This window comes from Pongo pygmaeus, chromosome 3 (assembly GCF_028885625.2).
Source record: "Pongo pygmaeus isolate AG05252 chromosome 3, NHGRI_mPonPyg2-v2.0_pri, whole genome shotgun sequence".
NCBI classification, from domain to species: Eukaryota; Metazoa; Chordata; class Mammalia; order Primates; family Hominidae; genus Pongo; species Pongo pygmaeus.
The window spans coordinates 19,559,421-19,581,894 of NC_072376.2; the positions used below are offsets into that span (position 1 = coordinate 19,559,421).

The 22,474-nt window shown below is 35.1% G+C and overlaps 1 protein-coding gene across 2 annotated transcripts in view; it reads left to right on the forward strand.

The window, feature by feature from the left end:
* Nucleotides 1–22,474, forward strand: part of SLIT2 (slit guidance ligand 2) — a 368,435-nt gene that overhangs the window by 208,922 nt on the left and 137,039 nt on the right. For both annotated transcript variants that reach the window (XM_054486451.2, XM_054486452.2), the window contains exons 5-6: nucleotides 7,602–7,673; nucleotides 20,124–20,195. In XM_054486451.2, coding sequence (XP_054342426.1) covers nucleotides 7,602–7,673; nucleotides 20,124–20,195 — 144 coding nt within the window. The remainder of the gene's footprint in view (nucleotides 1–7,601; nucleotides 7,674–20,123; nucleotides 20,196–22,474) is intronic.

A 22,474-nucleotide genomic window follows, 5' to 3' on the forward strand; every position in this document is an offset into this window, starting at 1 on the left:
TCGGCCTCCCAAAGTGCTGAGATTACAGGCATGAGCCACTGCGCCTGGCCATAAATATTTTTTCTTTTTCTTTCCCTGCCTCTCTTGCGCAAACATTTGGCGATGGTTTACCACATGCCAGTAATTCTGCAGAAATAAGATGAGTTAACATCCCTGCCTTTGTTTATCTTATTGTCTAACAGGAGAGAAAGTTATTTAGGAAAGGAATTCAATTAAAACTATTTTTTTTCAAATTTATTTATTTTAAAAATTAACATAAATTTGTAGATATTGCAAACATGATGTTTTGAAGTATATATACATTGTGGAATGTTTAAATCAGCTGATTAACAAATCAATTCCTCACGTAGTCATCATTTCTGTACTGAGAACCTTATCCATTCTCTTTGCGTTTGTCAAGAATATGATATATTGTCATTAACTATAGTCACCCTGCTGTACAATAGATCTCTGGAACTTATTCCTCCTATGTAATTGTAAATAGATATTATTTGACCAACGTCTCCCCAACCCACTTCACCTTAACCGTCCCAGCCGCTGGTAGGCACCGTTTTACCCTCTACTTCTATGAGATCAGGTAGGCACCATTTTAACCTCTACTTCTATGAGATCAACTTTTTTAGAACGTGGAGGACATCATGTTAAGTGAAATAAGCCAGGTTCAGAAAGACAAATTCCACATGATCTCACTTGTATGTGGAACCTAAAAATGTCAACTTAAATTACAGAATTATACTAAATAACAGCACAAGTCACCTTAAGAGTTCAAAAGAGGGAACAAGGGACTCCCCAATAATGAAAATAATTATGCAATAATTTTATTATCTAATAATGTAAATACTAATTTATATTGTTAATACAAACCTTATTTGTAACTAGGTAAAACAATTCGAAGATATATTTAATATGAGTTCATCTTACAGATAAGCAAATGGAGAGAGAGGCTTAGTACTTTGCGCAGCATCACATAGTTGATAGGTTACGGAGATTTTAGTGCTAGGCTCAGTTGAGGAGTTAGTCTGCGTCTTGAACAATGTTTAACTCTCCATCTCATGGTGATAGGAAGTAGGTGCTTGAGGCAAAAAGAGAATGTGCAAAAGCTGAATGATATGGAAGATCATATAAAAGGTGAATTAAGAGCATGAAATTCATGAGTGAAGGAATGAGGTGGAAATAGAGTCACAGCAGGTATCAAGGAAGATCCTGAAGTAAGAGAATGAGAGTTTGCAGGTAACCCTAGGAAGGCCAGTGTGGCTGAACTAGAGAGAGTGAAAGAAAGGGTAAAAATAGATAAGGTCAAAAAGGGTGTGCCGACCAGATTTTGGGGGGAATTTGTAAACCTTTATGACACTTTGAGCTTTCCTTTGTAATGAGGCAAGATATCTGTAGTTTTCATCAGAAATGTGACAAGATGTGGCTCTAAGAAGGCAAGGGCAGAAGCAGAGAGATGGTTGGGAGACTATTAGGTAACTCAGACAAGATGAGATGGTAGGTGTGATCGGGGGACTAGAGGTGCAGGTAGGTCAGCTTCTGGATATATTTTGAAAACAGAGCTGAGAGGATTTGCTAGTGGTTTGGACACAGTTTGTAGAAGATTGTGATATGTCAGTGAGAACTCCAGAGTTTTTGGTCTGAATGTCGGTATGGATGGTGTGTCCTTAACTGAGATGAGAAGACTTCAGGAAGATGTGTTTTGATATAAACTCAAATCTGGAAATACAATTCTGGTACCAGTGTGGGAGATGCCTTGGAAAGAATCATAAGTCAAAACAGGGAGATCAGTTTGGAGTCTCAGTCGTCGATGAAGAGTGTTGATGTTTCTACCAGTGACCATGGCAGTGGAGAATGGACAAAGGGACTTGACCAGGGACAGTGCTGGGGTGGTTTTGGGAATGAATTGGATATAGCAGAAGGGGGAGGGTCTAAAATGGTAATCTACATGGTTTCATGACTGGCCAGTAAGACACTTCTCAGACTTGGCTCTGGGAGGCCTGTATCTTTCCAGTTGGTCAAATACCAGGAATTAACACCTTTCCTATTTGAAAATGCTTACATTCACCCTTCTTCATATCTTTTCTTTGGGATGAGCTTCAAAATGGGGAAGCCTTTCCAGCTCCCCTCATTTCTCTGTGATCTTAAAAAATGAATAAACCAGGTTTTCAAGTTTAAGGTGCTCAGTATTTTTAATTTCTTTGGAAAATTCCGTAGTGTCATGCCTGAGCATTTGCAATATCCTCTTAACAAAACTAACCTAGTTTTCCTGTCTTCAATCCTAACTCCCCAATATCCTGTGCATTGTTAGCATGCTTCCCTTTTCCAAACACTTTTTCCATTGTTATTTGCTTACTCAGCAAACTTGAATGGCTGTAAGCTCTCCCTGAGATGACCCCATGTTAACTTCCATTGAAGATTTTACATTTGCACCAGATGCTAACTCCTAACTTTATTACGTGGTGTTCTCTAAAAACATTGCCTACTTCACTGGAGACCCACTGACTCTCTGATACACTGATAACAGCTCTCTGCCCCTTTTCCCTGCCTGCTCTGAAACTCAATTTCCAGATTAATCTTCCTAAAAATCAACCCCAATCAAGCTATTTCCTTCCTCTGAAACACATTTTTACACTCTATTACCTAGTGATATAATTACAAACTCCTCCATCCCACTGACTCAGTAGTTCTGACTCATTTTGCTCATTCCACACAAGTCACAGAACAGTACACTCCCATCAGAAATGTCTCACATCGACTACAATGATCTTTGGGGAATTTAGCAGGTATACTCAGGAGCACATAAAAGAGTCTCCAAGTAGAATAATTATAACATGTATGAAACGATCACCTCTGTAGTCCCTACTATGTGCCAAGTCTTTTTTGAACATTTTAAAAGTATGAACTCATTGAATCCACCTAACAATCCTATGAAATATAAACTGTTATTGTTTCATTTTATAGATGAAGAAACTAAAGCACAGTGATGGTAAGCACTGTGACCTGAGGTCACATGACTAATACGTGGTAGAGCTAGAATTTAATATCAGATAATCTGGCCCTGAAGTCAGTGTTCTCAATTGCTCTGACAAGCTGCCTCCCTCCTTCAATTCCTGCTACCCACCACCTCCCACCTCTTTCCCCAGCATTGAAGGCTGAGAATTACCAAGCTTAATCAGTTTTAAACAAGTTTCACATAAGATCTCATTTTATTTGGAAGGTGGCCTGGGTCAACCAAGCCGCCAATGACTGTTCCTTCTTTGATCTGTCTCCTTGATTATCTTTCTCAGATACCACTCATAATTTACTTACCATAAACTATCTTCATTGACCTCAAACTGTGATATATATATATATATGTGTGTGTATATATCTATATGTATGTATCTATCTATCTATCTATATATATCACATCTCTCCAACTAGATTTAAAAAATTTTCAAGGCCGGGCGTGGTGGCTCACGCCTGTAATTCCAGCACTTTGGGAGGCCGAGGTGGGTGGATCACGAGGTCAGAAGATCGAGACCATCCTGGCTAACAAGGTGAAACCCCATCTGTACTAAAAATACAAAAAAAAATTAGCCGGGCATGGTGGCGGGTGCCTGTAGTGCCAGCTACTCGGGAGGCTGAGGCAGGAGAGAATGTCGTGAACCCGGGAGGTGGAGCTTGCAGTGAGCCGAGATGGCGTCACTGCACTCCAGCCTGGGAGACAGGGCAAGACTCCGTCTCAAAAAAAAAAAAAAAAAATTCAAAACCATAATCGTAATTAGCACTCCAAATTGCTCTTGATTTCCCAACTTCGTTAATGGTCCTCTCATCTAACTTCAAAGTGACCCCTGTGACCTCTCTGTCCCTTACCTAATCCATCTTTACTTGCAGTCTGCTTCTAAGTTTTTGTTCTTCATGCATCCCTAATATCACTCTTGGTCTTCTCAATTTTTTTTGTTTATAGTGTGGACATGCCTCATGCACTGTTCCAGAGTAAGGAAGCGATGAATTGATGGTTGATGGTTGCTTTAGGTTCTCACTGTCTTCTCCTCTGCTGTCATATAAGTCTTTATCTAGTCTTCCAAATTCAATGTAACTAAATTTGAACCTTTGACCCCATGTATCTGTCCTAAATTCCATTGCCAGTTTAGTTAATCTAAGGAAGAACCCGTGTCCTCCTCCCGACTATCACCTTCCTCTTCACATCATTGTCTGCTGAAATAAGGATGCATTCCCCGGTTGGTATGAAAAAATCTGAAACTCAATTTCCAGATTAATCTTCCAAAAAATCAACTCCAATCAAGCCATTTTCTTCCTCTGAAACACACTGTTACACTCTATTACCTGGTGATATAATTACAGACTCCTCCCTCGGCAGCTCCATCCCACTGACTCAGTAGTTCTGACTCATTTTGCTCATTCCACACAGTTCACAGAACAATACACTGCTGTCAGTAACGTCTCACTCAGCGCACCATTGATTTGTCCTTTCCACCCCTTCTCCTGTTATTCCACTGCATATGTTGTACCCTCTTAGGAAACCAGACCACAAATTACTGGCATAAAAAATGCAGTGTGTTTCCACCTCCATGCCCTGGTTTTTCCTGTTCCTCCCCTGCCCATCTGCTTTTATATGTTGACACATTCACATGATCTTTTTTTTTCTTATTCCAAGTGCTTTCTTGCTTTTTTTGACTGTCAGTAATTTTTTTTTTTTGAATTCACTTTATTCATCCTTCTGTTTGGCTGTTCGCCTCATCTTCTTTACTCGATTTGAAAATTCTTAAAGACAGGAAATTGGCCTTACCCAGCTCAGTAGCCCTTGCAACAGAGTAGATATTAAATAACAGTATGTTTGATTGCGATAACTGCTAACCTTCAGTTGGCTATATATAGAAAATATAGATCATTGTTCAAACATAGTCTAATGCATCATTTTGCAAATAACAATTAAGTTGGAGGCTAGGATGAGTTAGGGAAAAGCCTTCTAAATTTCAGACTATAGGAAGGACATACTGAGATTAAGTAGCTCCTGAAATCATCTTTAGAAATCCCTAAATCTTGACTAAATATTTACCTATGTTTTCCACATATGTATTTTAACAATTTGTCTCATTGTTTAGCATGAACACCTAACATCTCTGAAACTCAGTTTCCTTTCCTTTAAAACCAAGAAATAGTATGTATTTTACAAGGTGGTTATGAGGAACAAAGGAAATAAGAGTTTAAGTGAGGTAATAATTTCTGCTTAAAAAGCAACTATTGCATGTAGTAGGTACTAAAAATTTGTTAGTTTCTTCCTCCTGTCGTGGGTGCACATGGCCCACTTAACTGAAGGAGTCTGGGATCCACAATTAATCCTTGGCATCAGAGCTGAGACCCCATAGTGTGGCCTGTGGAACCATCTACTCAGGGGACAACCACACATAAACCATTAGCCTTAAGAGAATAAGGAGGCTCTGAGCAAGACACTCTCACACTTTTGCAGAACAAAAAAATTTCTATTATCAGGATTTAGCTATTTGATGCCCTAGGATTCTGTCAAGGTAATTTGAAGGACTAAAATCAAATTGAAAAGGAATGGCATTCTGACTGCGTTTCACAGTTTTTTCTACAAACCACCTAAAATCATCTCCCTGACTTTCTGCCCAGCCCGCTCTACTTCCATGACTCTAAGACAAAACTGTGCCTAGGGACTGAGCAGAACTGAGGCTATAGGTGGGGAATGACATAGCCTCAGCTGTTGCGAAGGGGAAGGCTGCAGAGCCTAGGAGCAGCCAAAGTCTGGAGCAAACACCTCTGCCATTTTTATTCATCTACAAACTCTTTGAGGCTTTTTTTTTGTCTTTGAAGTGGAAAATTAAAAGCGATTAGAAAACATGGAATTGGCGAAGACATAACAGTAGAAACACTACTAAATGGTTTTCAGGAGGCATTGTAAACAGATTCAAATTTTCTTGAATGCAAAGTTTTCCTCCTCATTTCTTATTACTTTCTTATTTTTGTGTCTCCTATCTCTCTTTGCTTTCTCTTTGTTCTGTAGCCTTCTCTGAACACTGTTTCTGTCATTAAGGCTTTTAAATATATATTGTTAAATATTCTTACCTTGATGTAATTAAGCAAAGGAAGGAAGTCAGTCTAAATCAATGGCAAACTGGAGAAATAAGCAATTTTTAAGGAAATGAAGGATTAATACTCTTAGGGATATACTGAAACTATTGAAAGCAGTAACACACTACATCACTAAGGAAGTGGATGGCTGCCTTAACTCCTACATAAGCACATTTTGTAAATTTATTGTTTGAAATAATTTGTTGTGCTACAGACCTTTACTCTTTAAATAGACTAGTATTTATTTTTTTTTTACAATTTGCTTGGCAAAACAACATTGAGGATATTGAGATATAAATGAAATTCTTCATTGCTTAAAACTTGGTGCTAATAAGGTCAAGACCACACACTAAATCTCTGTATCTGCCAGTTCTCTCTCTCTCTATTGCGCGGCCACAAATGTATGAACAAGAAACTCAGATCATAAGCAGCAGTGGGGGAGAGGATGTGGATGAGTCTGTCCAATATGCCTCCTCATATTGGAAAATGGCTCTGTTTTCATCTGATATGCACCTGTGGTTAGTAGCTTCGTATTTCTTTGTGAGCATCAGTTATCCTAGAATTTTAAAGATAATTTTAATACCATCATTGTTGCTTTAATAATTTATTTTGTTTGCTATTTCAACTCTACTACGTGGTAATATTACTTAAAACTAGATGAGAATTTTCTGCTTTCATTGATATTTCTTGCACGTATATTTATATTCTACTCGTTAAGGCTAATAATACTATGTGAGCTCATAGAATTGGCATTGGAATTCTCTGAAGGAAAAATAATGATCCATTTCATGAGACGAGCGATTTTTACAAACTGCTCTTTCCAGCTCAGAGTGCTTTGTTCAGTGATTAAAATGTATTTCTCAATTAAATTAAAATGCAAATATAGACAGTCTATGTTTATGATTGTAATAGAATTATTTAAAGCAGGTTTTATATCAACCTGCTATTAATATTTGATGCATAAACTGTTCGTTTTCTTGTTGGGCCGGTTCTGCCATGTTCTATTTTCAAGATTACTAGAAGTGCTATGAAAACTTAATCATACTGTCCAAGTTTTATCAGTTTTTACCCACTCTACTCTGGGAAATTAAGTAGACTGCTTTCTTATATACTTTATAAGTTATGCCAGGGGTGTTGGAGAAATATAAACTACTAAAACCTCAGAATCCCCTGAAACTGAATTATGAACAATTTACTATTCTTTAAAGAAATGTTTTTGTTACACAGATACGGAGTGACTCTTAAATTTACGAGTACCATATTTTATAGTTTCTCATGAAATTAAAGATCTAGAAGCATACTTCAAGAAGCCATTATTCCAACTTTTTAATTTATATTAGAAATATAAAATATTTATATTAGAAACTGCATATAATGCTATGGATTTAATTATGATCCTTTTAGGGTTTTCTTTTTCTTTCTGGTGTCCTATAACTTCTCAAACATTTGGATTAAAATAATCTTTAAATAATATTTTCTAACGTGATCCTTTTTGTTGTTGTTGTTTTTAGTGATCTCAGTGAAAACCAAATTCAGGCAATCCCAAGGAAAGCTTTCCGTGGGGCAGTTGACATAAAAAATTTGTAAGTATATATTTTTAAATTTATAGTGTTTTAAGTCATTATCTATTTTCAAAGTCAAGTTTATATTAAATAAAGTGTCAGAAAGAAATGGTGAAAGCCCTGTGTATATTTATGCTTGCGTAAGAGACCTTGTAACAGTAAGTTGTCAATTGTTTTCACAAGCTGTTTGACGAGATGCTCATTTAGAAGATGTCTGGAAACAAGCCATCATTAAATTCATTCTTTAATCCTTGTGATTAATCTTTAGAAACCTATGAAGTGATTTGATTCACAGATATTTGTGTTTTTTCCCCACTTTTTCTGTCAGCTTACTTCAGTAACTATGTTTTCAGTTGCTGTTGGTGTTTATTAGAAATAAAACTGTTAGTTTTATTGTTGGGCCAGTTCTGCCATGTTCCGTTTTCAAGATTAGTAGAAGTGCTATGAGAATATGGACTATTATTTTCTGGAAATAGTAGATAATATTTTCTTCTTAGAGACACCGGTAGCCAAGAGCTACAGCTTTTTCCAGAGTTTTAAGTTCACCCTTTGCATTAAATACCAAAAGCATGAGAATGACAAAATTATGTCTTTCCCTTTGTGTGAATGTATTTCTTACACTTTCCCTCATATCCTCATGAAAGAATGTATTTATAGCATCCTTTAAAAAAAAAGTGCATTTCTGTATTTTCCTTTGATAAATCTTTAGTCTGGTGTTTCAATTATAAGCATTTTTTAAAGTGCCTATATTTCTAAGGATGCATATCAGATTTAAGATCTCAATGACAATCATAATATCAATATCTCTCTAAATTTTAAAATACTATATTAGCTTCTAAAAATGATGGTTTCTGATAGGCTATGAATCCTAGGACATAAATGTTTTTCTTAGCTTTTACATTAGTTTGGAATGTAGGGGAGAAAAGCCCTTGTATGCTGAGATTAACTGTCACGAATTTAATATTTCTTAGCTAGTAATAAACAGGGCGGGCACTTTTTCAAGAATTAACTTATATTCAGAATTCTCCATGGTTGGATCCAATGCCTTTTTTTTTTTCCAGTAACAAAAGTAAGACAGATGTTTTCCCTTGTCAAAGAAGACAACTGTTTATAAAGCCACAGATTTTGGCCTCTATGTCTTCTCCTTAATGTAAATGATTTTTTTAACTTGCACTTTCTAAATGTACAGGTAAAGACAGACAACTACAGGCTTCTAAGGTATAAATGTATAAAGCCATTAAAACCATGGCTGTAAGGTTTTTATGGGTGCTCAATTTAATATGATTTTATTTGCTTTCTTTTTACTTTTTCTAGTTAGGGCTTCGAGAAGTCTTCAGGTAGACTCAATGATGCACAGTGTTCAAATCTACCTGGCACAGAACAGTGTGCAAGAATTCCTATGTAGCACTTAATTAAGTTGCCTTCAAGTAGCTGTAAAAGTACAGCAATAGCTACAGTTGACCATCCCTTAGTAATGCTATTTGCAATCTTACAGTAGTATTACCTCTAATTCCTTAAAACAGGTGGCTTTTAATCTTCTTAGTAAAGATATTCAGGGAATCCAAGTAAACAAGTGGCTCTCCTCCCACATTTAAGGATATGCATGGAAATAGGGACCAGTCATGATAGGATTCTTCTTTATATATTTTCTATTTATCCTTGAAACATGTGATTTCAAAAGTTTAGAGATAACAGAAGCTAGTCAGTGTTCTATCTAATGGGATGTTGATTTAGCAAAGTTTTCAAATCTTTTCTCCCCCACAGGCATAATTTTTTCTCAGAATTTAAAGATTTTTTATTATCATTTATGCAGTTAGATGAGTTTTTTTAAATTATTAATGCAGTTAGATGAGTTTAAGACTGAAGTCTCAGAACGTTTTGTTATTTTTTGGACTTGCAGATATGAGCAAATTAGTCAGCTTCATTAAGCCTTAGTTTTTACTTTTTTTTTTTTTTTTTTTTTTTTGAGATGGTGTCTCGCTCTCTCACCCAGGCTGGAGTGCAGTGGTACAATCTCAGCTCACTGCAACCTCCACCTCCTGGGTTCAAGCGATTCTTCTGCCTCAGCCTCCTGAGGAGCTGGGATTATAGGCACTCGCCACTCTGCCTGGCCAATTTTTTGTATTTAGTAGAGATGGGATTTCATCATGTCGGTCAGGCTGGTCTCGAACTCCTGACCTCAGGTGATCCACCCTCCTCAGCCTCCCAAAGTGCTGGGATTACAGGTGTGAGCCACTGTGCCTGGCCAGTTTTTACTTTTATAAAGTAAACAATAGTTATTTGGGTTTGGTATGGTTATTAGGGAAAGAAGATGTATGAAAGACCTTTCAAAACAGTAAAATGCTATGAAAATACACTATTTCATTTGCAAGTATTTGACTAATCAAATGCTAAAAGTTAACCCTAAAAAACGCATCGTAAGGGGAGACAGGAAAGTGTAACATGAAATGATTAGCAATATTGACTAGAATTGACTATTCTATTATGGGTCATTTTGACATGAAGTTACAAAATGGAAAAAGAAAATATACTAGCAAGTGCTAAATGAATATACACAAGACCTTGATTTGTGAACAAGGCATTAAAGGCTGTGGTGCTGAGGCAACAGACAAGTATCGCTTGAAGTTATCAGGGAATGGTTAGATTGGAAGAGTAAAACCATAGTGCAGTGGAGTCTGTGTGTGTGTGTGTGTGTGTGTGTGTGTAATGTAAGGGATGGAATGTGCCCAACCCCAATTTGTTTTTTTGTTTTGTTTTGTTTTTTTGAGACAGAGTCTCACTCTGTCACCCAGGCTGGAGTGCAGTGGCACAATCTCAGCTCACTGCAACCTCTGCCTCCCAGGTTCAAGCGATTCTCCCACCTCAGCCTCCTGAGTAGCTGGGATTATGGGTGCCCGCCACCACACCTGGCTAATTTTTGTATTTTTAGTAGAGATGGGGTTTCACCATGTTGGCCAAGCTGGTGTTGAACTTCTGACCTCAAATGATCCACGCGCTTTGGCCTCGCAAAATGCTGGGATTACGCGCCTGGCCGTCCCTGTTTTTTAAGGGCAAAACAGTATGTATCCTGAATAGCAGCAGTGGTAAGAATTACAGGGATCTGAATATGGGGGGAGCTGAGTATTGTAGCATCTACATTATTTCAACTTTGGAAGCTTATGTTTCTACAGAAGAAAAGGGGCTTCAGAAACTATGTGGATGATGAATGATGTTGATCAAAAGAACAATTTATTCCCACTATTCTCACTGCCTTCCATGTAACAATGTGAAAGACAATGAGGGAAATATTAAAATATCACAATGAATGTATAGGTTTATTTTATGAATTAGGATCACAGCTGCAATATTATAAAAATTTTACATTAAAAGGCATTTTCTAGGATTAAAAAATAGTTCAAACTACATTGTTCAAAAAAAGTTCCAACCTCTTGGGGTTTGTATGAAGTTTAGTTTTATCATGAAAACTTACAAAGGCTATCTGGTAAAATATATTATAACTGAGGGTAAATTTAATTCCTATTATTGTGAAACTGGTGAACATAGGTCATCGTCATGGCTCAATACATTTCCATTAATATTAGCATTATTAATAGTATTTGGTGTAAGAAGAAGGTACAGTACTTCATCCCATGTATCACGCTAGTATGTCCATTTACAAGTTGAAAAACCCTGCATGATGCCATTGTGGCTACTGTTCAGTTATTCATAGAGTAAAAGAGAAAAAAAGAAGCTGCTCAGGCCATATTTTGTGTAGCACTATGTAAAAGCCCAGTCTGATGCACTGTAACAGGTTTATGGGATTTACCACATTCAGGCCTTAGAGCAAATTCCAGTGTTCACAAGATTTTCACTAAAAGCATTTGCTTTAATCTTGTGGATTGGCTAAATATGCTCAAGGCGGTATCCCAACAATATGAAATTGATGCTGTGGAAATTTTGCAGATTAGCAGATCTCATTCCCCTTCCTCCAGGCAAGCCACACTAAAACTATTCTAAACAGATGGACAGTTATCTTGCTCTTAAACATCTCCAGGGAAGACTTCCCGTAACTTTTCTGCTTCTCTCTATTCATTTCTTAACTGGATTAAATTTTTTACATTTTATTTTGCTACCTTATTTTCTCCAGCCACAATTTAAACTACGTTTTCCCTTGACATTTTACACAGTGAGATATGCTGTGAGAATAACAAGATCATATGAAAATATCAACTAAATTATACTGTTTATAATGGTCACTGGTGGCACATTTCCGCAGGATTTACATTTGTGTTTTTAAACTCCCAAACCAAATATGAACTAAGGTATTGATAGCATATCATTATCAACTGATGCTTTACCAAAATATAACCAATATTTAGGAAAAATTGCTTTAGAAATGTGTATATATATGTATATATTTAAAAGCCTTAACACTGCTGCAGTAAAGCCTTTGCTGTCTTCTAAACAAATATTGAACGGGGTCATGTTACATCGTGCCACTGATTTGTTTTCAGGTATCTATTAGGCATTTCCATTAATTGATAATTTAGAAAAATGTTAAAATTAAATCTCACTTTACTGCCAAGAATTGTGAGCTTATTCTTGAAGAACTTATAGTACTTAATAAGTACCAGAATATTTCAAAAGTCTTTTGTTTTTATGATAAAACATTCTTAGTTATAGTTATCCTAGGATTAAAGAAAAAAGGTACAAATATATAAACTTTAAAATTACCTAGATCACTAGTTTTTAGTCACATCACAAAAACAAAATCTAATTTACTTTACTGTTAGTTTTTTAGTGAGTTCAATATAATCACTTAAATTAATTAAATTCGAAAAGGTCATATTTTAAATGTACTATGTGAAATAAACCACACCTGCTTTCTGCTGCTTTAATTTTGCAATACATCCACAAAGTGCATCCTCTATTCCAATCAAACTTTACTATTCTTTCTACATAAATAAATATATATCTTTCCAATTTGCTTGCATTATCTCAATTCCATTAACCCTATGTCTGTTATGAGTCTTATAATCCTTTTCCAGGAACAAAATGCTTCTTGGTAAAAAATATGTTGGGGAAAATATTTGTATTTATTCTTTTTTGTACATGCATTACTTTTTAGACAAGGTTTTAAGACACAAGATGATTCAGCATGATACTCTTTAGGTAAGCAAAAATATCTTTTGGAAAATAAATATATATATTCCTATGACATTTTAGGAAAGAAGTCACCCAATTTGGAATACATTATTTATTAGCATAAAACAATTTGGCAAACAGGATAGAGAGAGTTCATCTATGTCTTGTAACAGAGCTATTTACATTAGTTAGAAATTTTGTTTTTCTGCTGGAACTGTGTCATTTTCAAGTTTTGTATTGATGGCTCCATTAGAACCCATAGAAGGAAAACTCAGAGTTCTATCCCAGATACACAGAGATGCTTACATATTTCATCATATTTTTAATTTTTTTCTCATTTTAAATATCTGTTTTCTAGTTTTCACTGTCATCTACATAATTCCTAATGATAAGAGAGCAAGGGTTGCTCACTTGATATAGAATCAATATGTAACAAACAGAGAAAAGAGGGTATGTAAATTTTACCAGGCAAATGCAAGACCTCACTAGGTTTGTCATATAAGTTAAGTCATAATTGCAAAATGTCTTCTTTAATCTGTTAGTTTTTCTGTTTAGTTCATTGGATTTTATTTCAAATCCATTGGTATCAGATTGAAGCTGTACATGTCCATGCCCCTAGCTCCTTCCTGGAGTATTTTCAGTAAACCTGAAGCTGAAGACACTGCAAATGGTAGGTTGGTTTCTCATTTATAGGGATTGCTATCCTTATTCTTAAATTCCAGAGGTCTTCAGTGTGGTATAGAACCTTCTGAACACACCTGTAGGGAGGGCTTTTTACTTAGGTAGATAGTAAATTAAGGTAAGGTATTTTATTGCCTTTCTGAAATGAAACTTACCTTCATTTCCTATGTAACTAAATAAAAAGGGGTTGTCTCAGGCATTCATATATGTAAAAAAACTAGTAGCTCAGCAGATGTCCCCATCAGTACTATGGGAACTGTCCATGGTCCTGTATTTTGCCTGGTTGTCCTTCTGAAAGCACAATGAATTGTGATAATCCCCAACAACTATGATAAAGTTTGCTACCAATAACCTCTCCATCTTTGCATTTTGCTTTGTCTTCAGAGTGCTTTCAGCAGTTTTTCTTCAATAATGCATTTTGTTATGTAAAAATGTAATCTAACAATATTTCTTCATAAATGCCTTCTAGAACAAAACAAAATGACACAAAACACAAGACAGTCTGATTCAGTAATTGGGAATCCAATTCACATACTTACAAAATATGAATTGGCATAATCATGCCGTGGCTGCTATATCGTCTTATGAGACAGAATGGACCTTTGATTTTTCGCATCTTTCACACTGAACAGTACACTTTGTCACCTCTGAACTCTTATAGTAGCCTGCTAATTGAATTTTGACCTCTAGTTTATATTCTCATTAGATAATTTTAACAAGGTTGCCAGATTTTTTTTCATAAAACATTGTTTATTATCTATTACTACAAGGTTTGAAAGTATTCAGTTTATTTAAAAAGTTGTTTTAAAGTACCTTTGTTATAGACACTATGGCAAAGCCCTGGGAATAGAGCAGAATGTTGCCAGTTCTATAGTATCTATAGTATATTAGATACAGAAACTCTAGAACTAGGCAGAATGTTGCCTAGTTCTACAGTATCTATAGGAATTACAGACTCTTTCCTGAAAGAGCAGAGATGATTATTAAATGCTGTAACATCCAGTCTCTTTAAGCATTCTGACTAGTCCTAACATTCTGACTTTGATCCAGGCTCCTAGCTCCTTCTTCCCTTCAATCTATACAGAAGCTCTTTGCTCAAGCCAGAATGGCCTCTCTATTGCAGATATTCACTGTGAACATTGTAGTGCCTCTGCTCGCAACTATTATTTGATAGACCCATTACCTCCATAGGAAATACCTACTTTATTTTCTTTCTAATTAGATTCTATCCGTTTTTTAAGGATCTGAGGATTTTGGTTTTTTGGGGTTTTTTTTTTCCTTTCTTTCATGACTACATCAGCCTAGAGTAATCTCTGTCTTTTCTGACATTCTATAGTACTTTTCATCTGCTGGTCTCTTCCATAGTAATCATTGATTTAGCTGAAACCCCCATTTGGAGAACAAAAAGTTCCTGAGTCTTTTTCCTGAGTCACTACATATTGAGAGGCAGTTATGGCAATACATCTACATTCCAATGAAAACTTCACAGACTATTTGCTACATACCATGTATAACTTATTGAACTTCTGTGAGCCTCATAGTCTCAAAATCCAGATGATGCTAATTTCTCCTTCCCAAGTTATCATGAGGAATAATGAGATGACATATCTACAGACCCTGCCATATTCTATGAATTCATTAAACGTTAGCAATTATTATTATCATTTTCAGTTTCTACCACTTTTGATTAGTTCACTTACAATTCCCAGGACTTAATGTCAGTTTAGTTGTCCTCCCCTCAGTTGATGTTAAAGCAGGTTCCCTCCCCATCTCTACTACTGCTGTCTGTTGCTTCTTCCCCCCAGATTGACGAACATATAACTTTATACCTTAGGCTGTTCCTATAAAAACTGAGATTCTTTATTCCTGTGAGAAAAGCAAATTATTGCCTGAAAGATTGTGAAAGGATTAAATTCTCACATAATGTAAATTACTTTGGGGTCTTCAGAATGGTCGATACCTTAATTGCTTTCTTTACCAGTTCTGAAGTTAATACTGATGTGCTTTTATGCAGAGGTAAAGGATATAGTTGCTGAAACTTACGTCAAGGATGTACATGTATATGGATCAATTTTTATCCTTATACTCTATATCATAATTTATATCTGGGGCTACTCTTTAAAAGCCATGATTGGCATAAATATTGGTGTATATAGACATTTGTATTGACTTGAAGTTTATACATATATGGAAAGGAGGAGAAGAGACCACGCTCATATATGTACAGCTTTTTTATTCTTTTTCTCCCATGTAGTTTATATGTTTTATTTGGTTTCTTTACAATAGTGAAAAATTGTTATTCCCTCATATTGATTTTAGCCATTTCAATGTGTCTTAAGTCAACTAAATTTTTGGAGTTTTTTATCTTACACTAAGAATAATATGAACATGAAGTAAACTATTTCTAGCACCTTAAATGAAACAAAACAATACAAAATTGGAGCATAGTTATAATAATTTTGTTGAGACATTGAGAGATCCAGATTGACTTAGAAATTATTAAAGATTGTTATGTTCTATATTGTTAAGCACATTTTATGTGTCTTCTAATTCTTACCAAAAAAACCTATTAGTTATAAGAACTTATAACTTGGATGCTGCAGTAAAACATGAATTTGCTATGGGTAGGAACACACTAATTGAAATTACTGCAGTTTTATATAGTTATTAACCTAAGTGTTGTATATGTAATTCAAACTCAGTATGATATCCGTATTTTGAAAGAATAAAACAGGAAATTCTTTAGGAAAACCTAAATGATGGACTAGCATCTCTGTTTCAGGATGCCAAGTAAGCAAATGTTTAACCTTTTTGTCATTTAATATACCTACTTTTAAAACTTATATTTAGCAACATTGTATATTGTCCCCCATACCTAAAATAAATCAAAATTTGAAACTAGGATAAATTTTTTTTGTATTAAATAGAATCAGATGAGCTTCAGAACTTTTTGCACGTGAGGCATAGAGTGGTATCTCTTAATATATGGAGTCCATCGACACACTGCATTATGTGAGACTAAATTTACCAGGGCTGGTAAAAATCAAAATGAACTATCTAGAGTTATTCTAGGGCATCAGAAGATATACCTCCTACCATAAAAAAAAAAGAATGTTAATACCGAGAGATCATGAATTTTTTTTTTTTTTTTTTTTAAGACATGGAGTTTTGCTCTTGTTGCCCAGGTGGGAGGGCAATGTCATGAGTTGCGATTTTGGCTCACTCAACCTCCACCTCCTGGGTTCAAACAATTATCCTGCCTCTTCCCGTGTAGCTGGGATTACAGGTGCCCACCGCCACACCTGGCTAATTTTTGTATTTTTAGTAGAGATGGGGTTTCACCATGTTGGCCAGGCTGGTCTCAAACCCCTGACCTCGGGTGATCCGCCTGCCTCAGCCTCCCAAGTGCTGGGATTACAGGCATGAGCCACCACGCTCAGCCGAGATCATGAATGTTATTCTTGACCCCATCATTTCCATGAGATTAAAGCAGTTCTTCAAAACACAAATTTACTTGGACAGCAAAGAATCACATAGAGAGGTAATTTGGAATTTGAACAGAAGCCAAAGGGAAGATTGGAGTCAGCAAATAAGGGAGAAGACACAAAAGTATTTCTAAGTTAGGTCAGCCGAAGGTCTGAAATAAACCACTTACGATACTTCTGCCCTTAACATCCAACTGTCTTTAATGATCTGCAAATTTACACTATGTCTTAGTGAATAGTTGGAGCATAATGTTTTTTTTTTAAGAAGTGAAAAAGTCTCCTCTGGCTATTTTCTTAATTCAGAATAATTTCGTAGCACAATTGCAAATCACATCTAAAAAAGGCCAACCTGTCACTAAAGGTATGGCAGAGAACAGATCCTTTCCTGTTTACAGAAGCCAGAAGTACCCAGGGCTTGAAAGGTAGTGGAGAAGGGAGTGAGCAGGGTGAAACAAAAAGAGTGCAGCTAAGTAGTCCAGAAACCCTGAAATAAATTACGTTGTTGCATAGTTTTGACACTGTTTATCTTGAACCATATACAGACAAATGGAGGTCTGTTGGGAGAGATTTTCTCATGAGCAGTGATACGAGCACAACACTTTGTGTAAACCTTCCTTTGAATATCAAAAAATTGACAGATTAATGAAAGAATTATTCACTTGTTTAACTTGGATTGTCCCTTCATATGAGTAACTTCATGAAATACCTTCATGTTCAGGAAATATGTGGACTCAGATATAACAGTATTCAGAGAACTTTTAAGAAAAACCTCAGTCCTATGGAAGCCAAACATTCTTAAGGTTTTAGCACCAATAAGGGCTTAGATTTCTGTTAAGAATATGAAGAAGTGTATAACCATGAGCAATATTAAAGAACAATGAAATTACCAAAGTTTCCAGCAGCATCTCAACTTCTGCTCCTGTAAGGAAAGTAGTTGGCCTTCCATTCCTTGTAGGACAAGGTTTGCTGGAGTGCTTTCTGGCATGCTGGAGGTTCCCCTTTGTGTATTGTGTGCATGATTTAGAAGAAGCTGTGTCAGCATTGATTTATACATTGACAGCTAAGGATAATAAGATATGGGCAAACATACAACTCACCCTTTTACAGATTAACCTGGAGACTGCATTAGGCAAATTTGATAGCATTAAAAGATTTTGCCAATTTGTCTGGAAACAATTTCTCCTTTGTAGTGTGTCAGGGGTAACACTTCATGCCATTGTACTAATTTAAATGGCTTTGATAAATTGTTCAAGAGGTTAGAGAATAGTAGTGTAGATATATATATATATAGCACTGTAAAATAAAAAAGGCTATTAACTTAATTGTTAAATGAATTTAATCTGTAAAAATCAAAAGTGCTCAAGAATGTAAGTGTTTTCTTGGAACCACAGCAGCCATATTACATCATGAGACTTTAAATGTCTTCTTAGAAAATAAAATACTTCTGCATTACGTCTTAATAAGTAGAAATTATTTAGGCTATTATAGTAGCATGGATGTTAGCTATGATTTGGGGAAAACCTTAGTTTTATAAACTAAGGCTTATACAAGCAATAAAATTGTGTCTTCTTTGGCGTGCACCTTTGTTAATATTGCACATCCTAAATTGTACCATTTGCATGACATCAAGGTAGCCTTGTGTATGATTGTGTCCTCTACAGATCTTCTTATAAATGAGATGTATATTTCATGAGACTTTGTCTATATACATAATTTCTAAAGTAAGGAACTTGAAGAGGTCCCTCTGAAAGTCATTGGATTAAATCATTGCACCTTTATTCAGTAGTCTTGTGAGAGAAACAGCTATTTTATAGAAATGTTCAAACAGTTCTTTATGAACAGACCTCAAATATGAATTAGCCCTTTCAGTGAATGCTGAACTTGAAACAAGGACAGGATGCATTTGTATTACGATCATAATCTTACTCCTGTTCATCCACATTCTCTCACCCAGTGTGTGCAGAGCTGAAAGCTCGCCTCTTCCATGAAACATTTTGTTTCTATCTCAAGTGAAACATTAAAATACTTTTTTAACTGAAATAATAATATCTCTAACATTCAAGCTACTATATTTAAACAACAACTGCTTGTTCGGAAAAAAAAAGAGTGTGGTACAGATACAATATAGTACTTCACTGTTAATTTCAACCAAGTAGAAGGCTCAATATGAGCAAGAAAATTTTAATTCCAGAACAAGCAGCAGGAAAAGCAGACATAACCAAGTTTGGAGCATTCTTTTTTTGTACTGTGAATTTTAACTAATAAGTACTTAAGATATTGGAGAAGATTCATTTACTTCAATTATGGATTATTTAGAATTTCACTGATATAGCTTTTAGGCTTTTTACCATAGATACATGTAGTGTTTTTATGATGTGCCTGTAGTATATGTTTCTTAGTGGCTTTAACCAAAATTAGCATCTTTTTAAAAAGCAAAATTGTTATTTAATACTTAAAAATCTATTTTCTGGAGAGCGATATAATTCTGGAAGTTCCTTAACTCAAAAGTATGCTGTATTTACAATGCAGAGCATTTGCATATAATGATAAAGAATGTGAATTACTAGAATAGTGACACTTAATATAGAACAGTTACTAGCTTTCTAAAGTGTATTTCTGGTTGGGAATAAGAGCAAGCTATATGGGACATCAGTTCCCTTTCTCGATTTGGAGTTCTTGAAGGAAAACTGCTTTTAAAAGAAGGAAACCTAAAAGTAGTCTTGCTCTCTCATGCCAAGGATAGTGAAATTAACATGCAGCTGGGCTTCTCTGATAAATGGATTCTGTTAGGTCATTGAGGGGGTGCATGTGACATTAAGTGATTTACAGTCCTTTACCTTAATGAAATTGTTTCAGCAAGATGACGCTGAAAGCTCTTAATGGATAGCTTTTCTTGATGTAATGAAATTGCATTCCTATGGCATTTAATATAAGGTGCAGTTATTATTTACTGGAGCTTTCCAAGGGCTGCTATTTGCACAGACAGTTCAGAACAAAAAGAGATTTCAGTGGCGGCATAGAAGCGAGAATGGCTTATGACATTCGTAAGCAGATGAGTGTGTTTGTGAGGGCACTTCAGTGAGTGTGTCCAGGGTATCATAGACCCTTCAGGAAACTTCCCATCACCTACCCCAGCTACTGTCCATCCCTTCTACATATATTCTTCTAATCTTTTTAACAGGCAACTGGATTACAACCAGATCAGCTGTATTGAAGATGGGGCATTCAGGGCTCTCCGGGACCTGGAAGTGCTGTAAGTGCTGCTATTTCTCTTACTCTTTTAATGGGGGCTTTGTGTCTGGACAGGACTAATGTGGAAGCTTATCTGCTAGCTTAAAACCTTGTTGTCAAAATAGTCTCTCAAGAGATACCTTAAATAACTCATGGTGAATACAGAGAAGAGTCTAAATGTGTGTGTGCAAAACCTTGCGTACCATGTCTGTATGTTTAAGTAAAATTGTGTAAGGTCACTCAAATGTTCTTCTTATAAATATTTTTATAAGATTCATAGAATTTGTCATTGCTAAATATTGAGATAAAATCAACTTTGTAGGAAAAATAACATTTAAAAAATCCTCTTAGTAGCTGATATCTTGGAATAATTTGTTGTTTTAGGCAATGGAAACACAGTTTCTCATTAAAAAAATAAAATTTTTAACCAGCTGATTTAACATTATTTTTGTAAGAATACTTTGAAATCTGCTTCCTAAGGTTAATAAACCACCCATTAGATCCATTTTCAAGTCTTCACCACTGACTTTGTAATGTACAACACGCAGACTTGAATTATAATTGGCAACCTCCTTCTTTCCTCCCTGGGTAGACATGACTGACAAAATTGGTTAGAGGCAACTAAGTAACCTCTATTGACCAATGACTTAGTAATTTTAGTGAAATTACAAATTTTAATGAAAACTATGGTTACTAAAGCATTGCATGCCGCCTATACATTTTTTGAATTTTTTCAGCCAAAATTCACATTTGTAGGTTTTTTAATACACTTACAATTCCTCCACCAATTAAAATATTTTTCTCTGCTTTATTTCATCCTTGACAAAATTTAGTCGGAAATCTAAAATTGAATTAAATGTGAGGGTGTTTTTAGTCAATTTGTTAAAAGTTATAGAGAAATCATAAAATCCTTCCTTTTCCCCACAAAAAAAGAATTCATTACTTTATAAATCTAGTTTCAGGAATGGAATATAATTCTGAAAAACTAATCTTTCAGCTAAAATGGCTTATTTTATCAGTATTTTTATGTGGTTTTGGTTTTAATTGCAAGAAAATAGAATTTCCAGCTGTGTAATGTACTGTTATTAATTATTTTAAAAGATATGTATGTATGAATGAATTGATTGGGATAAAATGTGAACTATAAAAATATAGACTACTCTCTAACAACAGGAGAGGCCACCTTTGTTTCTATTGATAATGGTCTAAGTTTCTATTGGAAAAATATTCAAGTGCTTATCATATACATTTTAGCTTTAAGACCACTATTTAAATTGTATACCAGAACCATTTTTAATATATGAAACTCACTGATGGTATCTCAGAGTCAGAATAATTAGAATGATTTCACAGTAGTGGTCTCATGGCAAAACCATAGTCAGTGTCACTAAAATTCATAGATGAAGAGACTACCAAATTTAATCAAACAGAGCTGATCAAGCCAAAAATGTATTATTAAACCAATGTTCCTAACTAGAAATATGAATGATACCAATCATTTTATGCAAAGTTTGCTGACTATCTTGGATGAATTAAATCCCATAAATTACCTTGTTATTAAGTTTTCAGAAAACTTAAATTATTTTTAAATATGTAGTCTTCACTGTATTTATTCAATATATGTATATATACACATAAATGTATCGAATACCTACTGTGTATATTTTACAAGGTAGAGTGAACACTGTGCTAGGCACTGAAATCTTTTACCCACAAATACAATAACTACATTTGCTTATTTTCTATAAACTAATATCGTTGTCTTCAGAAGCAGTACATTTATGAAAACACAATCATCTCATATATTTTGATTGTCATGATTAATCAAAATATCTAAAAAGTGACTTTAGCAAGAATGAGGAAACACACCAAAGGTGACATTTTATGGTTCATGGAATTAAAATAGAAATCCAAAATCTTGAATACTCTTTTGAGGACCTTAATATATACATCTTAAAGAAGTATATATTGGTCAGAGTTTGTTTTTTGAAGAAATAATAAAAATTAGCATATGATAGACAATGTAAATTTCTTCTAAAAAGATTGAAATATTTTATATTAAAATTTTATAAAGTTGAGCAGACATTACTTTAAATGTTTTTTTTTTCAATCCTCACACTTTAAACAACCCCTAGAAAAATCAGTTGATAAATAAGGCAAAATTGGAGCACTGAAAAGACGAGAATTTATGAAGCCCAAATCACTTGTGAAATACAACAAAAGTTTACCTATTATAAATGTTTGGTCAAGAGCTTAAGAGAGTTTGCATGAAGAAGGGTTCTAGAAAGATGACTGTCTGTT